Below are 27,562 nucleotides of genomic sequence, written 5' to 3'. Positions count from 1 at the left end.
CTCCAACATCAATGAAGAGATGTGCCTGAGACACTCCTCAGAAGCAAGCTTCTCCAATGAGGGAAGGTGGGTGACTGAGAAGACTGCCGAAGTCGAGCTGGAAATCTATCTGGATGGGATGGTTGTGCTACCCCTCTGAACTTGGTGGTGCCATTTCCTTATGGAAGGACTCTGTTGTCATGTCTATCAACATGTCCAGATACTTGAATCTCTACATGGGTGTGAGATTCAACTTCTCCCAGAAATTTCCCCTCTAAGGAACCTGTGATCAACCAATCATCAAGATATATCCCCTACATATACACACACACATATATATATATATATATATAACATATATACATACACACGCAGTAGGGTCCCCAATTATGCACGAATTTGGTTGATCCATGGCCTTGCAGATCTGGAAAATCGCATATTTTGAAACACATAGCGGGAATAATTCCATTAGGGCCAAGGCAAACTACAACTTTTCCAGCCAAACTTTTTTACTAAACATTTAAAAGATATATACCATACAGGTGAAACCCATACTGCCATCAACTTGATCACTCGGGTGAACACCCGAAGAGTAGTTCATAGTATACAACAGAAGGTTTGAACTGGTATACCTGCTCTGTTTATGAAGAAGTGGAGGTACTTCTGTGAGAACTGATGAATAGGTACTTGGAAGTACACATTCTCCTATTCTCTAGAAACTAAGTAGTAATATATTAATTATACATATATATATATATATATATATATATATATATATATTTATTTATTTATTTATATAGTGTATATACATACACACACAGTAAGCTCCCCAATTATGCACAAATTTGGTTGATCCACGGCCTTGCATATCTGGAAAATCGCATATTTCAAAACACAAAGCGGGAATAATTCTATTAGGCCCAAGGCAAACTGCAACTTACCCAGTCAAACATTTTTTTACTAAATGTTTTCAATACTTTTTATGTACTATACTGTATATTCTTCTAATAAGAAATTTTTCTTAACAATAGATAAAACGTAAAGAAGGTTTTAAGGTAACTTACTTGAAAAAGTAAAATTACACTGCTGTAAATACTGTATGATTCCAGTTATAAGATGACCTAAAATTAGGGCAAATTTTAATGAATTTAGGTTATATCTGTCATCTGAGAAAACTGGTGAATTACAAAACCATTAGTGTAATCCTATTTTTGCTTTATCATTTGAAATCCAAAATTAACTAGATAAAGGTGATATTATATCATGCTATTCCTAAACACGCCACCTAAAGCTGAAGCCATTGTTTTGTTTACGTTTCATAGCCAGTCATAACAAACAAATTAACTCATTTACACATCTGTGTATAGATTAACTTTTGCAACAACAGATTCACCAAGTATTGATTATGTAATGAATTTGTTATTGCTAATTGTTGTTTTACTTAATTTTCCTTAAAACTTTAAAATAAATGAATGTGATTTTATATCATGTTTTTCTTAACTACACCACCTAAAACAGAAACCATTCATTTGTTTAGATTTCTTTGTCAATCATAACGAACAAACGAATGCATTTACACATTCGATGTGACAGAGGAGATGGTGCGAGATTGGAGAAAGGGAGAATAATTTGAATCATGATGGATTTTTAATGAAAAATGAATGATATGCTAATCTAAATGTTATATACTACCGTCATTAACACTACCATTTAAATTATCGAAATCTTAGCGAAAGGGAAAGATAAAGGTTGCAGAGCACATAACCACAACTCGATGCTTACATTTTCTTAGCTGGACTTGCACAGATGAAAATTTATTTAATTGTTGATAAGGAATTTATCCTCAAATAGCCTATGTATTATGAAATTTTGACTGAAATTTAAGGTAAATATGGTTTGGCTACATTTGTTATTAGTTTCCATACCTAGGCCCAAGCTAGCCTACCAGTACTTAAAAAGACAATAGATTTTATACGTTTTGTGGAGCATTACTCGCAGACTTTGAATGGCTTCACAAATACAGGTTTGTTTGTCAGAAATAGCAACTGCATAAAATGGGAACGCACAATCTGAACTTATTTCAAGACCATACTGTGTTTTTGTATATATATATATATATATATATATAGATAGCTAGATAGATAGATTATGGGGCAAAATTATTTCCTTATTAAGTATCACTTTAATATTATTTTTAATTAATGTAAGTTAATCAGGTATTTATTTCAGTGCAAATAATTATTTATATTTAGACCAACAAGAGAATGGGTGTAGGTAAAATGCCGTTTAGTTCCTTAACTTTACTGGTGAACTTCGTTAACAACGATTTTACAATTATCTACATTTTTAAATCAATAAAATTCTCCAACTGAAACATTTAAAATCTTGAAGATTGGAGGCTGCAACCGTAGACTTCTGCTACTCACTTCAGTTTTCGGGATGCGAAATCCATGAGTCCCCTGATGTGGGCAGTTAGGTAATTGTTTCTTCAACAGGTGTCCACTCATCGGGGTAATTTCTCCTACATCGTAGATAATTTGTCACCTCCTGGTTGAAAGGCAAATTGTTGGCAGGAAGGGAACTTGGTCCCTTTGTCATCCTCCTTTGGACTCTTAGAAAATTTCTTGTGGTTAACTTGACGTTAAGTAAGTGCCTGCAAACTCGGCACTTGGTGTGGGGCCTCGCCCCTGGATAGGGGAGGAAGGACAACTTATCATTGTGGTTACTTTTAGGAAAGAGCCCTCTCTTTAATCACACCATCGGCTTAAGTAGCCCAGAACAAGGGCATTATAATTATGTCACGTCATGTGATTGTTCTTGTGTTTTATTGGTCCCCTCCTCTGACGTAATGGTGATGTCATACATTGCTTGGCGTCTTTACCTGCTTCTTGCCGGCCGGTGAATCTTTTAAGTAGTGCACGCATTTCTGTTGAGTGAGTCATGCGATATGTTTTCATCATTTGGCCGTGATGTTAGCCTAGCTGAAACGCAACCTAACCACTTTACACAAACATGGGCTTTCGAGTGCCACTTGACTCCAATTTTTTTTTTTAGTCATACAATATCGTTTTCATCGTTTGGCCGCGATGTTAGCCTAGCTAAAACGCAACATAAGCACTTTTCACAAACATGGACTTTCGAGTGCCACTTGACTCCAATTTTTTTTTCTCTCTCTCTCTCTCTCTCTCTCTCTCTCTCTCTCTCTCTCTCTCTCTCTCTCTCTCTCTCTCTCTCTCTCTCTCTCTCTCTCTCTCTCTCTTTTGTTTAACTAATGAACAAAACTCAAAACACCTAATCACATACAGTTTACTAAAAACTACTGTATAAGTATCGTTAGTTATCACTTTAATGTATAAATGCATTCGTTCATTTGTTTATTCATTTGTTTGTTCATTCGTTTATTGTGATAAAATGTAAACAAACAAAATGGCTTCCCTTTTGGGCATCGTATGTAGGTAATATGTGACATAGAATCAGTTTTATTTAGTTTTTTTAAATATTTAACTTAGCCGGTGAATATATAGCTGCAACTCTGTTGCTCGACAGACAAACTCTACGGAAAAACTCGCCAGCGATCGCTATACAGGTTGCGGGTGTGCCCAACAGCGCCATCTGTCGACCAGATACCCAGCTCTTATGTAAACAAAGACTCAATTTTCTCTCTGTCGAGGTGTCGACAAGACGTACTTTACTCGCTGTTGCTAAACTGGAATTTTTCACATCTTATTGGTGAAGTACTATATTCTGGTTTTGAGCTTTCGCTGTGCAGGGTTTTTCTTCCACAACCTATTCCTTCCCCTGTAGTGGTTGTTCCTAACCCCCCTACTAGCACTCAGGAACCATCGATGGCTGACATGATGCTTGCCATCCAGGCTCTGGGTGAGAGAGTTGAGTCCCTTGCAAGTGACCGCAATCAGCTCACGGCGGATGTTAAGGAGCTTAAGTGCCAAAGTGCAGTGGGAAGTGCTAAAGTGCCAAGTGATAGTGTTGTGAACAGTGTTGCGCTTGAGGGTTCGTCTGTTCGTGCCTGTCGTCCTCCTAGTCCGGGACCTCTTGCAAGCTCCCAAGTCCAGGGGAGAAGCAATGTCGTACGACGAATGGATTCGAGAGGCTTTAATCAGCGAACAGACGTTCCCTCCATGGTATCGGGCGTATCTACCCAAGATCGCCCCTACCTACCTAAGACGAGAGAGCCCATTTATACCTCGTCGTCTGAAGGTGTTTCTCGCAAGAAACATTGGACCAAGGTCTCACGACCTTTAAAACGTAAATCGGTCCCTTCAGCACAAGTCCAACGTCCCGGTTGTAGTCACTGGGTCAGTTCGGACTCGTTGCCGTCATCCGATGACTGCTCACCGCCTAAGAGAGGCAAAGCGGTACCGCTTCAGACCCTAACACCGTCTGTCGCCGCACCTGCTCCCGTAGACCCTAAATGGGCTTTACTGCAAGACATGCAGTCCAAGCTTACGTCTCTAATGCAGGACTGTCATGCGGAGAAGGTTGCTGCCGTACCAGCAGCGAGTGCAGCAACTAGCCTACAACCTTCTAAGCGATCGGTTGTGCGTCCTGTGGACGCTGAGGTAACCTTCTCACGTACACCAGTTGAGAGAGTCCCTCCACCGATGCGTTCCAGTGTGGGCTGCCAGCCGCATGTTGACGTTAAGCGACACACGGAAGTGGGTGTTGACGTTCTGGACGTTCAACAACCTTCAGAGTTGACTTGTTTTGACGCGGTGCGTCAACCTCCGCAACCCAGTGTGGTTTCCACTGCGCAACCCAGTCAGTCTAGACAGTCTCGGGTAGACGCTGTGCGTCCTCGCGCTACCATGGTTGTTGACAGCTCACAGACTGTGCAGCAGGTCCATGACGTTGCGTCCGGCTCAGTCACACATGCACCAGTACGACCGGACTCAGCGAACCAGCCGTTACCCACTCCGTTGCCGTTTCCTCATCAGTTCTCGGATGAGGAACTTTCTGATGACGATGTTGCTGCACATCAAGATGAACAACAATCAGAACTGGACGAGCCTAAGTCTACTCAACCCTCTTTGGACTTTAGAAAAGTTTTGGCTATTTTCAAAGAGCTGTTTCCTGACCAGTTTGTTGCTGTGGCTCCTCGTTCTCCGCCTTCAGAGTTTGTCTTAGGCATGCCTTCTACCGCACCTGCCTTTACTAGACTCGTCCTCGCACGCTCGTCCAAGAGAGCTTTGCGAGTGATAGGAGACTGGTTAGAGTCCAAGAAGAGTTTAGGGAAGACAGCATTCGCTTTTCCCCCTGCTAGACTCTCTTCTAGATCGAGCGTCTGGTATGCCACGGGAGAAGTTCTCGGCTTGGGAGTTCCTGCCTCTGCCCAGGGCGACTTCTCAAGCCTTGTAGACTCTCCCCGCCGCCTTGCCATGAGACGCTCAAAGATTTGTTGGTCATCATCGGACCTGGACCATCTTATGAAAGGAATCTTTAGGGCTTTTGAAGTCTTTAACTTCTTAGACTGGTGCCTAGGAGCCCTAAGCAGGAAGATCTCTTCGACAGATAAAGAGACTTCTTTGCTCATTATGTCCTGCATGGACAAGGCCGTCCGTGATGGGTCCAATGAGCTTGCTGCCTCATTTGTGTCCGGAGTCCTGAAAAAGCGAGAATCTCTCTGCTCATTCCTTTCTGCTGGAGTTACACCGTGCCAGAGATCTGAGCTTCTCTTTGCTCCTCTTTCCAAGTGCCTGTTTCCAGAGGTCCTGATTAAGGAAATAGCCGCTTCGTTAGTGCAGAAAGACACTCACGATCTTGTTGCGTCTTCAGCTCGCAAAGCTACCCCTTTGCCTACATTATCAGCTAGACCGAGGATGGACACTCCAGCGTCTCGCTTTATTCCGCCCTTTCGTGGCAGAGCCTCCAGCAGAGGAGGTGCTCGTGCCGAAGGGAAGCGAGGGAAGAGGAAAGGATCCAAGTCCTCTAAGGGCAGAGTCTGACTGCCCGCATCTTCAGACAGCAGTGGGAGCCAGACTCAAGAACTTCTGGCAAGCCTGGGAGAAGAGAGGCGCAGATGCATAATCTGTGAAGTGGCTCAGAGAGGGGTACAAGATCCCATTTGTACGAAAACCCCCTCTAGCGACGTCTCCCATCGATCTCTCTCCCAGGTACAGAGAGGAAGAAAAGAGACAAGCCCTGAAACTGGAAGTGTCTCTTTTGCTAAAGAAGGGAGCGGTGGTCAAGGTCTCGGACCTTCAATCACCGGGATTCTACAACCGCCTCTTCTTGGTTTCAAAGAAGACAGGAGGGTGGAGACCGGTGCTAGACGTCAGTGCTCTGAATGTCTTTGTCACAAAGACGAAGTTCTCCATGGAGACCACAAAGTCAGTCTTAGCAGCGGTCAGAAGGGAAGACTGGATGGTCTCCCTAGACCTAAAGGACGCCTACTTTCACGTCCCCATCCACTCAGACTCCCAACCTTTTCTGAGATTCGTTTTCGAAAAGGTGGTCTACCAGTTTCGGGCCCTGTGCTTTGGCCTAAGCACAGCTCCTCTCGTGTTTACGAGGCTGATGAGGAATGTAGCCAAATTCCTCCATTTATCGGACATCCGAGCCTCCCTTTATTTGGACGACTGGCTTCTCAGAGCCTCTTCCAGTCGTCGCTGTCTGAAGGATCTCAAGTGGACTCTAGATCTGACCAAGGAATTGGGACTCCTAGTCAATTTGGAAAAGTCGCAACTGGTCCCATCCCAAAATATTGTGTATCTAGGGATGGAGATTCACAGTCAAGCTTTTCGGGCTTTTCCGTCGGCCCCCAGAATAAGTCAAGCCCTGTTATTCATCCAGAACATGCTGAAGAAGGAACGCTGCTCAGTCAGGCTCTGGATGAGTCTGGTAGGGACGCTATCATCCCTGGAACAATTTGTGTCATTAGGAAGACTACACCTCCGTCCGCTTCAATACCATCTAGCTTTTCATTGGAAAAAGGACAAGACGCTAGGAGCGGTCTCGATCCCGATTTCCGAAAAAATGAAGTCTTGTCTGACTTGGTGGAAGGACAATATCAACTTGAGAGAGGGTCTTCCCCTGGCTGTTCAGACTCCCAACCACGTTCTCTTCTCGGATGCATCGGACGTGGGCTGGGGCGCGACATTAGACGGTCGGGAATGCTCAGGACTGTGGAACTCGAGTCAGAGGAACATGCATATCAACTGCAAGGAGCTGTTGGCAGTACATCTGGCCTTGAAAAGCTTCAAGTCTCTCCTTCGAGGCAAAGTGGTGGAAGTGAACTCAGACAACACCACTGCCTTGGCGTACATCTCCAAGCAAGGAGGGACCCACTCACTGACGTTGTACGAGATCGCAAGGGACCTCCTCATCTGGTCAAAAGGTCAAGACATCTCACTAGTAACGAGGTTCATCCAAGGCAACTTGAATGTCATAGCAGATTGTCTCAGTCGGAAAGGGCAAGTAATTCCAACAGAATGGACCCTCCACAAGGATTTGTGCAAGAGACTTTGGGCCACTTGGGGCCAGCCAACCATAGATCTCTTTGCAACCTCGCTGACCAAGAGGCTTCCAATCTATTGCTCCCCAGTCCCGGACCCAGCAGCAATACATATAGATGCCTTTCTCCTAGATTGGTCACATCTAGATCTCTACGCATTCCCACCGTTCAAGATTGTCAACAAGGTACTGCAGAAGTTCGCCTCTCACGAAGGGACAAGGTTGACGCTAGTTGCTCCCCTCTGGCCCGCGAGAGAATGGTTCACCGAGGTACTTCGATGGTTAGTAGACGTTCCCAGAAGTCTTCCCCTAAGGGTGGACCTTCTACGTCAGCCACACGTAAAGAAGGTACACCAAAGCCTCCTCGCTCTTCGTCTGACTGCCTTCAGACTATCGAAAGACTCTCGAGAGCTAGAGGCTTTTCGAAGGAGGCAGCCAGTGCGATTGCCAGAGCAAGGAGAGCATCCACCATTAGACTCTACCAATCGAAGTGGGAAGTCTTCCGAGACTGGTGCAAGTCAGTTTCTGTATCCTCGACCAGTACCTCTGTAGCTCAAATAGCTGACTTTCTCTTATACCTGAGAAAAGGACGATCCCTTTCAGCTCCCACTATCAAGGGCTACAGAAGCATGTTGGCATCGGTCTTCCGGCATAGAGGCTTAGATCTTTCCAACAATAAAGATCTTCAAGATCTCCTTAAGTCTTTTGAGACCACTAAGGAGCGTCGTTTGGTTACACCTGGTTGGAATTTAGACGTGATACTAAGATTCCTCATGTCAGACAGGTTTGAGCCGCTACAATCAGCCTCCTTGAAAGATCTCACTCTAAAGACACTTTTCCTAGTATGCTTAGCATCAGCTAAAAGAGTCAGTGAGATTCATGCCTTCAGCAAGAACATCGGATTTTCATCAGAAAAAGCCACATGTTCGCTACAACTTGGTTTTCTAGCCAAAAATGAGCTGCCTTCTCGACCTTGGCCTAAATCGTTCGATATTCCCAGCTTATCGGAGATTGTAGGCAATGAACTAGAAAGAGTCTTATGCCCTGTGAGAGCTCTTAAGTTCTATTTAAAGCGCACTAAACCTTCACGAGGTCAATCTGAAGCTTTATGGTGTTCAGTTAAGAAACCATCTTTGCCTATGTCAAAGAATGCTTTATCCTACTTTATCAGACTGTTAATACGAGAAGCTCATTCACATCTGAGTGAGGAAGACCAAGCTTTGCTTAAGGTGAAGACGCACGAAGTTAGAGCTGTTGCAACTTCCGTGGCCTTTAAGCAAAATAGATCTCTGCGAAGTATAATGGACGCAACCTATTGGAGAAGCAAGTCAGTGTTCGCGTCTTTTTATCTAAAGGATGTCCAGTCTCTTTACGAGGACTGCTACACACTGGGACCATTCGTAGCAGCGAGTGCAGTAGTGGGTGAGGGCTCAACCACTACAATTCCCTAATTCCATAACCTTTTAATCTTTCTCTTGAAATGTTTTTAATGTTGTTTTTATGGGTTGTCCGGAAGGCTAAGAAGCCTTTCGCATCCTGGTTGATTTGGCGGGTGGTCAAAGTCATTTCTTGAGAGCGCCTAGATTAGAGGTTTTGATGAGGTCCTGTTGTATGGGTTGCAACCCTTGATACTTCAGCTCCTAGGGGTCGATCAGCATCCTAAGAGAATCGCGAGGCTCCGTAAGGAAGACGTACTTAAAAGGCAGAGTAATTGTTCAAGTCGACTTCCTTACCAGGTACCTATTTATTTTGTTTTTGTTATTTTGATAACTTCTAAATGAAATAAAAAACTCTTAGCTCATAAAATGTAAACATATATTACTGGTCTCTACCCACCATCCTGGGTGTGAATCAGCTATATATTCACCGGCTAAGTTAAATATTTAAAAATGTTATTTTAATTATAAAATAAATTTTTGAATATACTTACCCGGTGAATATATAAATTAAATGACCCTCCCTTCCTCCCCAATAGAGACGCAGTGGGACGAGGAGAAAATTGAGTCTTTGTTTACATAAGAGCTGGGTATCTGGTCGACAGATGGCGCTGTTGGGCACACCCGCAACCTGTATAGCGATCGCTGGCGAGTTTTTCCGTAGAGTTTGTCTGTCGAGCAACAGAGTTGCAGCTATATATTCACCGGGTAAGTATATTCAAAAATTTATTTTATAATTAAAATAACATATTTTGAATTTCTAAGTGTTCATTAAGTAAAATATAACTTAAACCTAAATTATATGCTTACACATATGATTTCATGAATTTGCAGTCTTTTTATATCACAGGAATGAGATAAGTTAAAAATTAGTCTTCAATTTTTTTTTTTTACATTGTTTAATCAATAGGTCGTTTTATGGTCAGATGTATGCAATATTCATATTTATTGACTTATTCATTTACAAATAAAGTCTTTTACACATTGTTTTATGATTTTATTTGACTTAGATATAATTAAGGCAGTAGCAGTAGTTCCCAGATTACTCACAAGTGTTTTCTTGTACTGTATTCAGTTTTGATATGGCCCATGGTTGAAGTCATCTTTATTTTTGTGAGTTTCATTTTGCATTTCTCAAGTATTTTATTTCATTTTCACGAGTCATTTATTTCCTTAATCATGTCATTCTAAGGTTTAAAAACAAAAGTTTGATAATCTCAGCTGCTCATTTAGATGTTAGCCATATGTTTGGCATATAGGGTAGGCCTATAGCCTATAGAATTTGGTATGATTTTGCTTGATTTTCTGCCAAGAGAAACTTTTCGCGATACAATGGACTATCGGCAGTACCAAACAACCCTTCCCCCTCATATACCTACCTACCTACCTCCCTCCCTCCCTCCCTCGAGAAGCTGAGACATAACAGCTAACAACACCATATGATTTGAAAATCAAAGCATACTGTACACTTACTCAATCGTCGGTACATTTGAACAAAATTTAAATCCAATTTCTGTTGATATTGAAAACAAAAATAGTGATACAGTAACCAAAACGTTGCCCCTATTACTTTTAATCATATTCCAAGATTCTTAATTTCACAAAGGTGTCTATATTTTGACGACTGACGGATAGATGGTGGCTGGGCGCAGGTCGATGCATAGGTAAAATGGCCCCCAGCTGTAGCATTGGTTCTTTCGGCTATGCTATGATGATGTAGTACAGTAATGACATAACCCATAGCAGACAGTTTTCAGCATTGGAGGTGCAGTGTCAAATTCAAGATAGTCTCTTATAAACACAGAGGCTGTGCTTTACACAATGATACACTGCCCCTAGAGCAGGAGAGAGAATATTTCTTTGGCATTTAAGTTGTATTGGATCCCTGTTCTAGTCTTTCACAAGACATCCTGGAGACCATACAGCACATTAATCACAAAAAAAATATAGAATATTTAGGATCAGTAACAAAGTCAAAGAGATCAGTCATATATAAACTATAAAATAAGACTTATGTCAACCTGCGCAACAGAAAAGCTTTTACAAAAAGTTTGAACTAATGAAGTTCCGTTGATTTGATTGCCTGATAAGGAAGGTCATTTTACAGTCAGGTCACAGATGGAATAAAACTTCTAGAATTCTCTGTAGTATTCTGCCATATGATAGAGAGGGCATAACTGTTAGAATTAACTGCATACCTAGATGCTATGAAGAGATGGTACAGTCTGAGAAGATATGAATGCAAAGGATGATCCGAATTATGAAAAATATTATACAACATGCATAAAGAACTAACTGAATGACTGCCTGAGATTGATATCCAGATCAAGAATAGGAAATTTAATAGACCATAAGTTTCTATCTGAAGACCAGACAAGCAAACACTACTCAAAACAAAATAGAATGAATGAAACAAAGTATTTTCTGGAACTCTAATATTGTAAAGATTTATTTTGTTCTGACACCAATGCAAATCCTCGTTATTTACTAGGAGTAACACAACATAGCTTGATGTTCTTCCTAGTTAAGAACTTCAGGTTTTTATAGTTAGGAAAAATACAAATTACTTTCAAATTTGTCATATTGAAATAAAGCATCAGTGTTATTGAAGTGTGCTATTAAGTTTCTTGTGACTTTGTAATACTTTAGTTGCAAATTTTTAATAGACTAACTTGTGTTATATTAGTTTGGGGAAATTCCCATTACCATTGTTTGTTTACCTGAATTTGTGGTGATAATTTGTACTTATGGGGGGGGTATTTTTCTATGAAGACAATTATTTTAGCTTCAAAACATGATTTTGTATATTTTTAAAGAGGTATGTATATGTGTACTGTACAATTTTTAAACCTTGGTACAAAATAATACCATTTGGCACTATTGGTTATTATAGTATTAGCTTGATTTCAGATTACAGTATCTGATTTTTCTGCTTTATATTTTTAAAGGATACATACTTATGGTTATAATTTTCTCACTGTATTATTTTTCAGGCAATGATGTATGTCAATGACCTTTGCAGTCATAACGTCAGAGAACTTTTAATCAATCAACCAATCAATTTTGAGCGCATTTTGATATATTTTACATCCAATTTTTTTCAATCCTTTTAGTGCTATTGAACATATGTAAGATCTAGTGATGACCAGTTTTTTCCTTTTATCATTTACAAATATGAGAAATTAAAATCTTTATGAAATTATATATCGATAGAAAAGAAATGTATTGAGCCATATAACTTGAAATATTGTAAAGTCCCATCTTTGATAGTTTGAGTTTTAATATTAGTTAAACAAATTATCAAAAACAAGTGCCTGGAACTTTAGTCCCAGCCTATTTCGTGAGGATTTGACGCTCAAAGGAACAAATAGTTACAGTAGTTGTAAAATTTTTAATAGACATTTATGATCAGAAGATTATACTGAATTAATACAATTACTTTGGCTAGCTTTTTCAATATGTGGAATGGTTAAGCAACATTTGTGTGTGCTTGTGTGTTCTGGCTATTGCTTTTATTAATGAATAATTTTTAGTGTGGAAGACCTAGGAAATTTTGACGTGCGTTAGACAAACCAGTGAATCAATTAGTCCCAAAGTCTTTCTTTACACTTAGCATATCATATTTTCATTTTTTTTTTCAGGTGGAGGACCTAAAAATAGAGGCAACAAATACTCCTGCGTTTGCCTTCATGGAGACCGGAAACCCAATGAGCGTAAGGCCAACTTGCAGACGTTTAAAGATGGTGAAGTTCGTTTTCTCATCTGCACTGATGTAGCAGCTCGAGGAATTGGTAATGTGTTATGTTTATGCCCTTAACAGTTGGAAGTATTTTCTTATTAATCAGTAACTAAAATTGTCATATTGCCTATAGAATTTTTATAGATGACAACATAGACAGAAATAAGAAAAAATTCATTCCAGGGTTTTTGAATAGGTTTGTTCTATTTTATGATTATTTCACGTGCAATTTTTTATCTCCATGATGTTTACTTCTTGTGAATTGATATTTAAGTTTAAAAATTATGCATTTTATATGAGTTGAAATTATCTTGATCACTGCAAATCACATTTATGACCCAAAAGAGGATTGATTGCCATTGTTTCATGTGAGTAAACCTAGTAATTAAACTTGGCCAAACTTACCCTCAGAATACTCTCATAACCAACTTTTTTTTCTAGATTTATATTTTATTTAATATTAGTGGTTCAGAAAATATTCAATCCCCTTTAACTTGAAATGTGCAGTTATGGAATGGAATGTGAATATGGATATTTGGTAAAGATCCTATGATATCCTACAGTATTTTCATTTGAAACGTGTTTCATGAACCTGCCTTAATTTCGTTCAACAATGAATTGAAAATTTGGCTGAACAAATCTCACAAATAGATCATCAGATGCCTCATAGTATACCCTATATCCAATGATTAAGTTATTTAGAAATTTTGATCTATTTGATAGGATAGATTGTAATGCTTCAAGATCCTACTTAAGAAGGTTTTGTTATATTATTTAAAGATAAGAAGATATTTGAAATATTAATGATAATCTAAATTAAATGCATAACAATTGACAATATTAGTAATGATGACTGGTTTACTTACAGATGTTGGCGGTCTGCCTTTTATCATAAATGTAACCTTACCTGATGAGAAGAGCAACTATGTCCATCGCATTGGTCGAGTTGGTAGGGCAGAGAGGATGGGTTTGGCTATCTCCCTTGTTGCAACTGTGCCAGAGAAGGTGAGAGCTGCTTCTATCAGTACTGTATTTTTTAAATCCCCAATTTATTTTCATGGGGCTTCTTCAGAGGCTTGGTTTATCGATGTTTACCACAGACATTTCATCAAAATGAACAAATGGATGTGATGTATTTAATATAAACAAGATAATACTAAATTATTTTACGATTGTATTATCCACTGTCAAATTTTAAAATATTTAATCAATTTAAGTTAATTCATCCTTTCATTAGATACATATCACCATGAGTACACTATCGAAAATTAAACATAATTATTTAATCATTTTAGTCCTTAATTATCTGAATGCCTTTAAAAAAATTGCAAATTATTGTCTGGTGTTCTATTATTATCATTATTATTGTTATTATTATTATTATTATTATTATTATTGTTGTTGTTGTTGTTGTTATCATTTTTGCTTTCTAAGCTACAACCCTAGTTGGAAAAGCAAGAGGCTAGAAGTCCCTGGGCTCCAACATCGAAAGTTGCCCAGTGAGGAAAGGAAATCTATAAGATATGTATGTGAATGAATGAATAAAGAATATAAGGGACTTTCAAAATCAGTAACATCTTCAAAATAGCTTTGTCATATAAACTATGAAGAAAGGCCCATGTCAACCTATTCAACATAAACATTTCCGGTAAGTTTAAACTTCTGAAGCTCCACCAATTCAGTTGCCAAAATAGGAAAATCATTCCAAAATCTGGTCATAGCTGGAGTAAAGCTAATAGAATACTGTGTAATTTGAGCCTTAAGATGGAGAAAGCAAGACTGTTAGAATTAACTGCATGTCTAGTACTACATACAGGATGATACATTTTGGGATGCTATGAAGGCAAAGGATATACAGAATTATGAATAATCTTATGCAACCTGCATAAAGAACTAACTGAACAATGTTGCCAGAAATTAATATGAAGATCAGGAATAAGAAATTTAATAGACTGTAAGTTTTTGTCCAACAAATTGAGATGAGAGTCAGTAGCTAAAGATCAGACAGGAGAACAATACTCAAAACAAGGCAGAATGAAAGAATTAAAACATATTTTCAGAATGGATTGATCTCCAAAAATCTTAAAAAAACTTTCTCAATAAATTTGTTTTTTGTGCAATTGACCAAATGTGTTTCTCAAAAGTGAATTTGCAATCAAGAATCACACTTAAAATTTTTAGGACTTGTATATAGTTATAGAAACATTATCAATACAGAGATCTGGATGTTGAGGACCCACTGTCATTGACCTACTGTTCATACAATCATAGTTTTAGCTTTGTTAGATTCAACTTCATGCCCCATAATTTGTACCATGCACTAATTTTAGCTAGATCTCTGTTAAGTGCTTCAGCAACCCCAGATCTACATTCAAGAGATGGAATTGATAAAAAGAGAGTAGCATCATCATCATCATATGCAACAAGGCTGTTTTCTAGACCAAACCACATATGTGTACATGTATGAAAGGTAATGGACCATGAACACTACCCTGAGGGACACAAGATATTACATTCCTATACAGCACTCAGTATGGTGCCTACCAACAACTACTCAGAAATTTATTATTTAAACATTCAATAATGATGCTCAGAAAAGAACCACCTACTTCCAACTTTAGCTACATAATATAGATGATCTTTTCCAGGTATGGTATCACGGACAATGGTGTGCTACTCGTGGGCGTGGCTGTTACAATACACGCCTTACAACAGAACGAGGATGCTGCATGTGGTACAATGAGCCACAGGTTAGTAAGACCATGGATTGTTTATTATAATGAATATGGGAATATATTAAATTATTTTTTTTGCAATTATTCTATTTTGTATTAACTATTTATACTGACTTTATGCTAGCAGAAATGAGAGATAAATTAGTTTAAGTACAGTTGAATTAAAATCACTAGAAGATATTTGTCAGATGATGAATTTAGAATTGGGTTAGGATGTAAGCAATTCAATTATCCTTTAGAAATTTGATTCGGCATCTTTGTTAAGATGTTTTGAAGATATTTGATAGGGAAGATACATTCCTCATCAAAAAGGTTTAAAAGAACATTAACATTTCTAAATTCCTGAAATCTTTGTTAAGGAATATGATTAACAGATTCCCTTGTCATTCCAGAAAAGAATTTAAAGAAATACATTGTTCTTTAGTAGCAAGTAGACAGTCTTTTATTAGTAAAGGGTAGTGTATATCATCACCAAATACAATATTTTCAAATTTAATGTTTAAGCTTTTAATTGATATTGGGAAAATGAGGCATACTGTTTTCATTGTACTTTATATTTCATTTTTAAATTGCAGTATCTCGCTGATATTGAAGAACATCTTGGAGTTACCATTCAACAAGTGGACAGAGAAATGAAAGTTCCTGTTGATGAATTTGATGGTAAAGTTGTTTATGGAGAGAAGAGAGGGAACGCAGGTGGGTTTTTATGGTGGTTTAATAAACCTTATTATTAAGAAATTTAACTATTATAGCACTTGAAAAAGTTCTGCAAATTACCAACAGTTTTACTAATATGTTACATAAAAAAAAGTCTGCAAACCTAATCGAAAATCTTCAATGCAGTGACCCTGCCCGTTATGAAGCTGTTTCAGGAGAGAAATGATTTCCTTAGACCTTTCAATCTATCGGGTTCACTCAACGTAGTGGCGTGCATCCTATCCAGGCAGAAAGTCCTGTATACAAAATGGACCCTGGACCAGAGTTCTTTACAGGAGGCTTTGGATCTCCAGATAGACCAGTGTGCTACGAAATAGAATCCTAAACTCCCACTATAGCTATGTATGTGAACTCAAGAATTGACAAGAGATGCTCTGAATTTAGATTGGAACAGATGGTCATCAATCTATCTCTGCCCTCCCGTAAGTTTGATTTCAAAGGTTTTGAATATCCTTCAGGATTTTTCAGGGAGAATGGTGGTAATGGCACCACTTTGGCCTAACTGCCCATGGTATCCACTGCCTCACCATGAGACCAAAAATACACCTGCTTTGATAAGCACAGATGTAACCTCTTTTCTAACCCAGGACGTTCATGCTTGGATTTTTTATCCTGTATTTTCGAGAAAGATTTATCAGCCCACAACTTTACTTATTTGATGAGCTGCAATAGGTCTTCATCCGCAAGACAATACCAATCTGTGTGTAAGATGTGGATGTCATTCCTCCAGAGTCAGTCACCTGATCAGATAACCCTGGATATCTTGGCTTCTATTCTGGTCAATCTCTTTGAGGAGAGGCAACTCCAGCCATCAACTATGCTGCCATATAAATCAGGTTTAACCTATCAAGTGCACCTTTGACATGGATCTCAACTTGGACATATTTCATAAGATCCCCCAGTCTTTTGCTTTGTAGAGATCATCCCCACCTACTACTATAGTTTCCTTGTCTCTGGATAGGGTTCTGGAGTTTTTAGCTGGATTGGATGATTCCACCATCTCTCATTAAGAACTGTTACAAAAAGTTATTTGTTCCAACACGGAGTACTTACCTCGAACTACTTTCTTAGGAGTATCTGGGATCTCCTCCCATCCGACCAGATTTTTGTGTAGTTCACCCTATTCCCGTTTTCTACGAGGGGCAACCTCAGGCGGAGGGATACTCGCCCTGAGGCTAACCCCGGGTCAGAGAGCATGCTTGCTCAGGTCTTGACCTCCAGTAAGTTCTCTGGTCGCGTCGCAATATCATCTCGACGCTCTCCTTAACCCAGTGCGACCCATTGTGTCCCCGACTTCCCTTTGTGTCTCAGGCGGTCCCCTCGTGGTACCTTTGTGCTTTAGCTTATTCTTTCCCTCTGCGTTCTTGTGTCTCACAGTGCGTTATTGGTTTTGATGGAGCATCTCCGCCATTGTGCTGGGCCTATGGCCGGTAAATCGTGTGGTGCTTTCCTGTCGAAACGAAGTAGACCCGCACTCCTTGTGTTCGTCGTGTAGGGGCAGTGAGTGTTCCCCTACGGCCACGTGTCCGGAGTGCGTGTCCTGGAATGAGGTGCAGTGGGTGCGTTACAGCAACAAAAAGAAGAAGGCGCCGAAGAGGTCACCGAAGAAGCCGAACGTCTCTTCTCTTACTTCGCCGGGCGTGTCGTCAGACCGAGCCTCCCTACCACCTTCCCCTACCCAGAGTAGGGGAAGAGGCCTGTGGCCCTTCCCCAGGAGTCAGAGTTGTAGGATAGTGGGGTTGTGGCTTCATCCCAGGCAAGTGAGGGGCCTGAGGGAGGGTCGGGAGTGTGTGTGGGGGACGAAGCCCTGGTGCAAGCAGGGCCTATCTCCTCAGATGACCCCATGTGGGGTAAAACTGTTCCTACCTCTTCTCCCGCCTCTTGGGCGTGCTTTTCAGGTGCCGCTGAGAGAGAGGACTCGCCGCCGTCGGACTCCCTCGCGTGGGTACCCAAAGACGCCCTTCAGGTCCCCGTTGAGGATGGAAGAAGACTTTGGAACCTGGTCCCCCAACGAAGAACGCCCGCGCTCCCCTCCAGCGCCTTCAGCTACACTTCCGGACGTCTTCTTGCAGCCCCCACCTTCCATTGAGCGCCGAGTGGACCCCCCAACGGCGGGACGCGAGTCGGGACCGCCGACGAGGTCCTACAGATCATCGGGATCTTCGGCCGAAGTCCTTTCTTGCTCCTCGGAGGATGAGGCCCGGAGGAAACTTCATAGACGTCGCGAGAGGTCCCGCAGGAGACACTCCCGTTCTCGCTCCCGCTCCAGGTCCCGCCACATGGGTAGAGGGTCCCGATCCCCCAGAACAAAATATAGGAGAAGTGGCTCCCCGAGGGAAGACTGGTTGGTCATCCCACGCAGCAAGCTCATCGAGTTGTCGGCAGTGCTGGGCTCCTCAAGTTGGCACCCTAGGACTCGTTCGCCGGAGAGATACACATGCTACAGCAGATACGATCAACAGAGGGAGTCGTCGCTTCAGGTCCCAGCGGACAGGCATAAGCCCGCGAGGGTTCCAGCTCCATCCGCCCAGTGGAGAGAGTCGCCCCCTCGGTCTGGCAGACCTCGTCCCGACCCCCAAGTTATCTTCGAATCGGCAGGATCGTGAGAAGCGACTCCCCTCGTCGAGTAGACCCGCGGATGCCTGGACCTCCGCGAGGAAGGATAGACCTAGGACGGAGGCCCCCGTCGCGATGGCGATGCCCGCCCAACGTCTAGAGCCACAGCAGTTGGAGCGGACAAAGTCGCCTCCTTCCCCCCGTACGGAGGCCTCCGTCGGAGGGACCCCGTCTCAAGCAGTTGGGTCTCCTACGAAGGAGCTGGACGACCATGCAGAGGGTTCGGCAGCGGAGGTGTCAGCCAACAGGAGGGTGATAGGGCTCATCAGGAGACATCATAGGTTGGACAAGCCCGAGCCCTCTTCCAAGGAGTTCTGGCAATCGAGTCTCAGCAGGCTAGTGGATGCCCCCGTCCAGCAGAGACCCTCTCTAGCTCTCCCATTAGCCAGGGACGTTAGGCTAGGTAGGGCCCACGTGAATAAAATCATGGCCAACCATGCCGAAGCCCCCAAGACCCAGAGTTCCTCCAAGCTGCTTCAGGGCCTGAAGTCGCAGAGCAAGTTCTACCTGCCGGAAGGACATCGTGCAGGTGTTTGTACGGTGGAGCCGGCAGTCGCCGTTTTAGGCCAAGGAGCAGCGGAAGAAAGGGCCTCTACAGCACCAGTCTGTTTCTCTCCGTCAGAAGCGACCATGATGGAGGAGATAGCTAAGGACCTTGTAAACGTATCTTCCTGGCTGGACTGGTGGGCTTCCACGCTAGTAGGCATCCAGTCCTCCTACGACCTTACTATCCCAGAGAACCAGGCCTTACTGAAGGAGTTGATTAGCTCTGGAGGTAAGGACCTGAAGTTCTTGTCATACCAGTCCCTCGCACAGGCCGCCAACTGGGTTCTGCGGAGGAGAGACACAGTCCTCAATAAGCTCACCAGGCACCTCCCCGACAGTGAAGCGAGGTCCCTGAGGAGCCTGCCTCTGTGGGACGATTCAATTTTCCCCCTGAAGGCGGCAGAAGAAACATTTGAACGGGTCAGGAAGTTGAAGGATACGAGAGATTCCAGACCCCCTCCAGCGAGAAGACCCACCCACAGAAGAACCACCTCCGACGTTCCCCGCCCTCCTCGGGCTTCGCCTAGCCAGCCCAGGAGAAACGTCCTTACTAACCTGGTCGGAGCCACCGCAGCCCTCTAGTAGGGGAACAGCCCCGGCTCAGTCTTCGTTTAGGCCTTCCTACGCAGCGGCCAGAAGAGGGCGGTCAGGCCGCGCCTCTAGAAGAAGATAGGGGGAGAGGCCCCCTACTCCTGCCGAAGCCTCAGGTGGTGGGATGCCTCAGACATTCTTGGCAAGCATGGAAGGACCACGGGGCGGACCCGTGGACCGTAGCAGAATTGAAAGAGGGGTACAGGTTACCCTTCCTAGCAGACCCCCCACCCCTAATGCCAGATCAACAGGCAGAGTGGTTGGCTCCCAAAGACCCCTTGAGAAGGGCAGCCCTGCAAGAGGAGGTCTCAGCGATGATGGCGAAAGGGGCGGTAGAGCCAGTCAAGGATCCAGGCCCGGGGTTCTACAGCAGGCTGTTCCTGGTGGAGAGAGCCACAGGGGGTTGGAGACTGGTCATGGACCTTTCAGCCCTCAAGTTTGTGTAGAAGACCGACTTCAAGATGGACACCCCGAAGTCGGTCCTAGCGTCCCTGAGGGAAGGGGACTTCATGATGTCCATAGACCTCAAGGACGCATACTTCCAGATTCCAGTTCACCCCTCCAGCAGGAAATACCTAAGGGTGAAATGGGGTTCCCAGATGTTGCAGTTAAAGACCCTCTGCTTTGGGTTGTCAACGGCACCTCAGGTCTTCACGAGAGTCTTCACAACGGTCTCAGCCTGGGCACACGAACAGGGTATCCGCCTGATTCGGTACCTGGACAACTGGTTTTACTTTCAGCCTCAGGGGAAGTACTGAGGAAGCAAGGCGCAAAGCTACTGCGGTTCTGCATCGTCCTGGGTATCATCATCAACCTGGAGAAGTCCCAATTGATACCCTCCACCAGGATGACCTACCTCTGAATGGTCCTTGACTCCCGATTGGCGAGAGCCTTCCCTTCCGAGGAGAGACTAGGCAACTTAGACCAGATCCTCCGTCCCTTCCTGTCGGGCCAGCCCAGGAGAGCGAAGGACTGGCAGAGACTGATAGGCCACCTAGTGTCATTGGAGAAACTGGTCCCCCAGGGGAGACTCAAACTCAGGGGTGTCCAGTGGAATCTGAAAGAGCTCTGGAACCAGAGAGACTCCCCCCACAAAGTGATTCCAGTTTTCCCGGAGACGAAAGGAACCCTGGAGTGGTGGCGCGTCAGATCGAACACCCTCAAGGGGATGCCCTTCGCAGCCGACCCTCCGGAGATGCTCCTGTTCACAGACGCATCCAAGGAGGGGTGGGGTGCCCATCTCCTCGGAAGATCAGCAAGAGGAAGTTGGACGGACGAGGAGAAAACCCAACATATGAACGTTCTAAAAATGAGGGCAGTGCGAAGGGCATGCCTGGAGTTCGCCCATCTACTCCGGGGGAACACAGTAGCACTGATGTGCGACAACGCCACGGTGGTGGCCTACATAAAGAAGCAGTGAGGACTAAAATCAAAGGAGTTGTGCGTCCTCATGTTGGAATTTCTGGAATGGGCCGAAGGGTAACAGATCAGAATTTCAGCAAGGTTCATTCCAGGAAAGAGGAACGTCCTGGCTGACGGTCTCAGGATGGGACAAATAGTAGGGTCCGAATGGTCTCTACACCCGGAAGTGGCCAAAGCCATCATTCAGAAATGGGGATCGCCAGTGATGGATCTCTTCGCAACGAGACTGAACGCACAGCTCCCCGTGTTTTGTTCTCCTGTGCCAGACCCAGAAGCGGCGTTCGAGGACGCCTTCCAACACCCTTGGGACAACCTCGACGTGTACACCTTTCTTCCCTTCGGGATGCTCAGACAGGTCCTCAACAGAGTACGGCGGGCTGACAACCTGTGGATGACTTTGGTAGCGCCCTGGTGGCCAGAGAGAGAATGGTTCGTGGATCTAAAGGACCTGGCGCGCCTTCCACCGTGGCCCCTTCCGGACAGACCAGACCTTCTCCGGCAGCCCCACTTTCAAAGGTTCCACAAGAACACTCGATCCCTCCGTCTTCACGCGTGGAGGTTATCGAGCGTCTCCTGAGGAAGGAAGGCTATTCGTCTGGAACGGCAGCGAGGATGTCAGGCTATCTGAGAAGATCATCGGCAGCGGTCTACCAAGCAAAGTGGGCCACTTTTACTAAATGGTGCGTCTCTAAGAACATCAAACCACTGAGGGCCTCTATCCCAGAGATAGCAGACTTCCTGGTCTATCTCAGGGACGTGGTTAACATGTCCATCCCGGCCATCAAAGGGGTCCGGGCTGCGCTGGGCCAAGTCTTCCTCCTGAAGGGCATCGACCTGGGTGCCTCTAGACACATCTCGATGCTCATCAAGAGCTTGGAGCACTCTTGCCCCCCTCAAGCCGTTTAGGTGCCACAGTGGGATGTGGCCAGAGTCCTGAAGATGTTGTCATAACTGCCCTTCGAACCCCTAAAAGACATCGTGGACAAGGACCTCACCCTCAAAACAGTTTTTCTGCTGGCGGTTTCCTCAGCAAAACGAGTTGGGGAGATTCATGGACTGTCTTACGAGGTCTCGCACTCGAAGGGTTGGCGAGAAGCTACCTTCAGGTTCGTGCCATCCTTTGTAGCAAAGACCCAGAATCCAGCCATGTGGGATCCCAGGTTTGAGGGTTTCTCAGTGCCAGCAATCCCTCAGTCGGACAACCCGAGGGACTTGCGGCTGTGCCCGGTCAGGGCAATAAGGAAGTACTTGGAGAGGACAGCCAGACTTCGGCCTAATATCAAAAGTCTTTTTGTTTCCACAGGCCCAGTGAAGAAGTCAGTCTCGAAAAACACTATCTCCTTCTGGTTGCGGCAGGTGATTATCAGAGCCTACAGTAGCGCAGGAATTACACTGCCGGGCAAATCCAGACCCCACGACATTAGGGGCCTAAGTACGTCGTTGGCATTCGAGAAGAATATGGCAGTGGGCCAGATCCTGAGAGCAGGCACCTGAGCTAACCAATCAACCTTCACAGCTCACTACTTGAAGGATTATTCGAGGAGGTCCCTGGATGGGTTCTCGATAGGTACTGTCATTTCCGCGCTCCAAGCGATTTAAAGGTATAGCCTCAGTGATAACTGCGGGTAGTAAGTCCAAGAGACACAGGTTCGTTTCCTAACCCCCTTGTTCTTCCTTCCCCCTGTTTCCGCTCAAAAATTGACTCCGATAGCCCCCTGAGTCGGCTACAAGATACACTGTCATTGGAATGACATGTCTCCAAGGATTTCTTGCAGAGGTGAGTTACTTAGACACTAACATAAGGTTTTTGTGTAGTTTTACCTTTTTCTCGTGTTTATTGGGGTCAACAGAACCTAGCCTCCTATCTAGGTTCCTTGGATATGCTTCAGCACGGTCTCTAGGTCTGGAAGGCCACTCCCACCTCCTAAAGTATCTCTTAAGAAAGTAGTTCGAGGTAAGTACTCCGTGTTGGAACAAATCACAAATTTTAATTAATTTGTATTTTTCCTAACAGTACTTAGCTCGAACTACTTTCGGGTAATGGCCCACCCTTCCTTCCCCGAGTGCCTTACTGGACTTCTTAGAAACCTAAGCTGCCAAGAACTTACTGGAGGTCGAGACCTGAGCAAGCATGCTCTCTGACCCGGGATTAGCCTCAGGGCGCGTATCCCTCCGCCTGAGGTTGCCCCTCGTAGAACAGGAATAGGGTGAACTACACAAAACTCTGGTCGGAAACTCTGGTCGGATGGAAGGAGATCCCAGATACTCCTAAGAAAGTAGTTCGAGGTAAGTACTGTTAGGAAAAATACAAATTACTTAAAATTTGTGATATTTCTAATAATTTTAGGTTTAAGAGCAAGTCATTGAACTGGCAGCCTTTCAGAGGGACTGAAAGCTCATTATGTACATTGATTCTAGGTCATCTTCTGATCCTGACTCCTGGTCTCCTCTTTCTAGCCAAAACAGAAAGCCTCTTGGCTCTAAATCAGGGTATATCAACCTCTGTCTGTCCTGTGTCGACTTTAGAATTATACTTGTAGAGATTCACATCTTCAGAAGTTGGTCTGTTTCAAAAGTCAGAACAAGAAGTCCCTTTCTACAGGGGCTATCCATATGTTGATGACCTCCATGATTAAAAAAGCTGATCCTGTCTCTATTATTATTATTATTATTATTAAATGCTAAGCTACAACCCTAATTGGAAAAGCAGGATGCTATAAGCCCAGGGACCCCAACAGGGAAAATAGCCCAGTGAGGAAAGGAAATAAGGAAAAAAAATATTTTAGGAATAATAACAATATTAAAATAGATATTTCCTATTTAAACTATAAAAACTTTAACAGAACAAGAGGAAGAGAAACTAGATAGAAAAGTGTGCCCAAGTGTACTCTTAAGCAAGAGAACTCTAACCCAAGGCAGTGTAAGACCATGGTACAGTGGCTATGGCACTGCACAAGAAGAGAGAACAATGGTTTGATTTTGGAGTGTACTTCTCCTAGAAGAGCTGCTTACCATAGCTAAAGAGTCTCTTCTACCCTTACCAAGAGGAAAGTAGCCACTGAACAATTACAGTGCAGTAGTTAACCCCTTGGGTGAAGAAGAATTGTCTAGTAATCACAGTGTTGTCAGGTGTATGAGGACAGAGGAGAATCTGTAAAGGATAGGCCAGACTATTCGGTGTCTGTGTAGGCAAAGGGAAAGAACCGTAACCAGAGAGAAGGGTCCTATGTAGTACTGTCTGGCCAGTCAAAGAACCCCATAACTCTCTAGCGGTAGTATCTCAACGGGCGGCTGGTGCCCAGGCCAACCATGAGGTGAGAAAAATTGCGTCTTCACTAGCGTTCTTTGCTATACAATTTCAGGAGATCCAGAGTTTTATGGGTTGGTCTGGGCATAGGGTTTTTATTAAATAATACCGAAACAAATCCAAGCAATACAACATTCATGCTGGGTACTTGGCATATCCGTGACCCATGCAGGAGGTAGCCTAAACTGAAGGACCAAATCAACTGTGTCCTTCAGGAGAAGCAGAATAATGGAATATCGGGCAGCCAGTATTCTTCAGTCATCCATGTGAAAAAGTCAAATTTGTTAGTTTTTCTTCTTACTCTTGGGATTGTTTGTCATAAGTGGTAGGTTCTACTTGGTTGCAGACGGTTGTCCTGGAATGGATACGAATCTACTTATTAATACACTGGCACTAAGTTTTTGGAAACCAAACACCACTTTTAACTCCTAAAATATAATTTTGATTGGGAAAACTTATTTCTGAGTAGGTTCTGTATGGTCTCCAAAACCCTCCCTCCTCCCTAGCCTCATGCAGGAGAGGGGAACATTGTTTGTATAGCTTTGATTGATAATGTTGGAGGAGGGTTTGTTATGACGTAGGTATGCTGGCAATAGCTGAGAGGATGATTCCTATATAGGACACTGTGCATGTCGTGACTCATAACAGAGGACTTTTAGCTACTGTGGTAAGTTCAAGTGAGCCTGAACTTTTGGATCTCCCCCTATACACACTGAGTCCATGATTTGCACATTAATAAATTGCCCCTAGACTAAGGGAAACAATGTTTCTTTGATCAACAGGTCATATTGAATTCCCCATTCTAGGCTTTAAGAGGAAAGTCCTTGGAGACCACACAGCCCATCCCTTGAAATAAGTGTTTAGCTCTTCAAGGCTATTTTATTACGTTTTACAGTATATGATCGCCTTCTTGTGCTGAAATTCGTGATTTATATGTGAAGTAGCGAGGCAGATGTCTGCATATTTTTTTTTAATTTAAAAAGTTTTATTAATATCTAGTCTCATTTTTTCTTCTTCATTGAATTGTTGTTCTTTTGTAGATAGGAGAATTGTTAATTTTGATATTTTAGAGCTGCTTTTCTTTTCATTTTGTATGATAATCTGTATCTGATCTTGATTTTAAAATACCATATTTACTATAGTAATGAGTCGTATGGGTTCTCCTGACATCACTTTCATTTTTCAATATTCATGTTTAGTTTCATAGTGTTATTATTTATTGCATCAAATATCTGGTGTAAGTTGCTGTTTTGATTTAATATCTGGTGTAAGGAGCAATTTTGATTGTACAGTACTGACTTTTGGACCAAACTGAATCAAGTAATATTTCATTTTATAATTGTTGTATGATTTTGTATATTTACACATTACTGTAACTCCTTTTTACAGGTTCCAACTACCAAACCCATGTTGAACAACTAGCTCCAGCTGTACGAGAATTAGCAGAACTCGAGACTAAGACGCAGATGATTTACCTAAAACGACAATATGGCAAAGAATATCCCTGGACCCGTTAGGAGGAATTTGACTATGATAATGTATTTTGTACTAGTATGAGAATAATGTTAACATTATGCAGTTTACTGTTACTCCCTGACAACAGCACAACTTAGTTTTGATATTTTATAAGTCGAACATACTGTATAAGACTGTGCCACCTTCTAGATTTTCTTTTTAAAGAAGTTTTATTTCTTGTGATGTGATACATAGAGCAGCTTACATTTTTCTGTAGCTAATGCTTAGTATTTATTTGTGAGTGCATTGTGTAAACTGTATAAAGGTCTATTCAATACTTTAAGATTAATATACTGCAAATGTACTAGATTGTTCTTTTAATTTACCCAATAGTAGTGTTATTTTTCTGACAAATTGAATTATGGTTGCTAATAATTGGAAATTTTGATTATGGTCATCTCCTTTCCTAGAGTTGAGCTGTGAATGGGACATGATAATAAGGAAAAAGTTGTAGATTCTGTTTTTTATTTTATGTAATTTTCTTTGACATTTTTTTCAGATATAGATAATCTGCTTACCAACTGAAATCATAGCCATACTTCTAACATGAAACCTGTTATTTAGTAGGGTTTATAAAATTCATCTCTAAATTTGGGGTGGTTAAAGCTTGGCCCTGTATTTACAAAACTCTCCATGTTGAAATCTGTGAAAAAGTAAGTTACAGTATTAAGCTTTGTATGAACTATTCTTTCCCTTCGCATAGAATTTTCTCGAAGCGTCGATCGTAATTTCTTGTTTACAGCGGTAGACGGAAGCACATCGGATGGACGCCAATCGAGCATCGCCTCGATCAGTCATTTCATATCGTGCGCATCGTGTGGTTGTTCTCTATTCGCTCCGTTATTAACAGTGTTTTTTATCTTCCTTTTCTCACGTTTCATTTTTTATTTTACGTATAATCATGGGTCCTAAAAAGCTTAGTTTCGGTTCAGGAAGTAGTAGTGGTGAGAAAAGAAAGAAGTCAATGCTTTCATTAGAACTAAAACAAGAAATAATAGAAAAACATGAGCGAAGTGTGCGTGTTAGCGATCTGGCTATACAATATGGCCGGAATATGTCTACGATCTCGACGATCATAAAACAGAAGGCAACCATTAAAGCAGTCAAACCATCAAAGGGGATCACCATTATTTCTAAACGTCGTAGCCCTACTCTGGAAGAGATGGAACGCCTTTTGTTGATCTGGATAAAGGACAAGGAGATTGTTGGCGATACGATCACTGAAACGATCATTTGTGAGAAGGCCAGCGCTATCTATTGTGACTTGAAGGCGGCGGGCTCTGAGGGTGACGCGGGGGAGAGTTCACCCGATCCTACGACGGAGGAATTCAAGGTGTCTCGAGGTTGGTTCGAGAAATTTAGGAAACGGACCGGGATTCATTCAGTTGTTCGGCATGGAGAGGCTTCAAGTTCGGACACCAAGGCTGCTAATGATTTTGTTAAAAAGTTTGAAAAGATCGTGGAGGAGGAAGGCTACGTAGAGCAGCAG

The 27,562-nt window shown here is 42.7% G+C and overlaps 2 protein-coding genes across 2 annotated transcripts in view; one reads left to right on the top strand and one right to left on the bottom strand.

Moving 5' to 3' along the window:
- LOC137645945 (ATP-dependent RNA helicase Ddx1-like) overlaps positions 1–26,380 on the top strand; it is a 39,753-nt gene extending 13,373 nt beyond the window's left edge. Inside the window, exons 5-9 of the mRNA XM_068379019.1 lie at positions 12,527–12,676; positions 13,493–13,629; positions 15,273–15,374; positions 15,935–16,055; positions 25,948–26,380. Of these exons, the coding sequence (XP_068235120.1) occupies positions 12,527–12,676; positions 13,493–13,629; positions 15,273–15,374; positions 15,935–16,055; positions 25,948–26,075 (638 nt within the window). The 3' untranslated portion in view covers positions 26,076–26,380. The remainder of the gene's footprint in view (positions 1–12,526; positions 12,677–13,492; positions 13,630–15,272; positions 15,375–15,934; positions 16,056–25,947) is intronic.
- Positions 1–27,562, bottom strand: part of Ddx1 (ATP-dependent RNA helicase Ddx1) — a 221,241-nt gene that overhangs the window by 60,935 nt on the left and 132,744 nt on the right. The window lies entirely within an intron of this gene.

Source organism: Palaemon carinicauda, chromosome 1 (assembly GCF_036898095.1).
Source record: "Palaemon carinicauda isolate YSFRI2023 chromosome 1, ASM3689809v2, whole genome shotgun sequence".
In the NCBI taxonomy this organism is placed as follows: Eukaryota; Metazoa; Arthropoda; class Malacostraca; order Decapoda; family Palaemonidae; genus Palaemon; species Palaemon carinicauda.
Note: the sequence above shows the minus strand (reverse complement) of the source record. Positions and strands in the feature narration are given on the sequence as shown.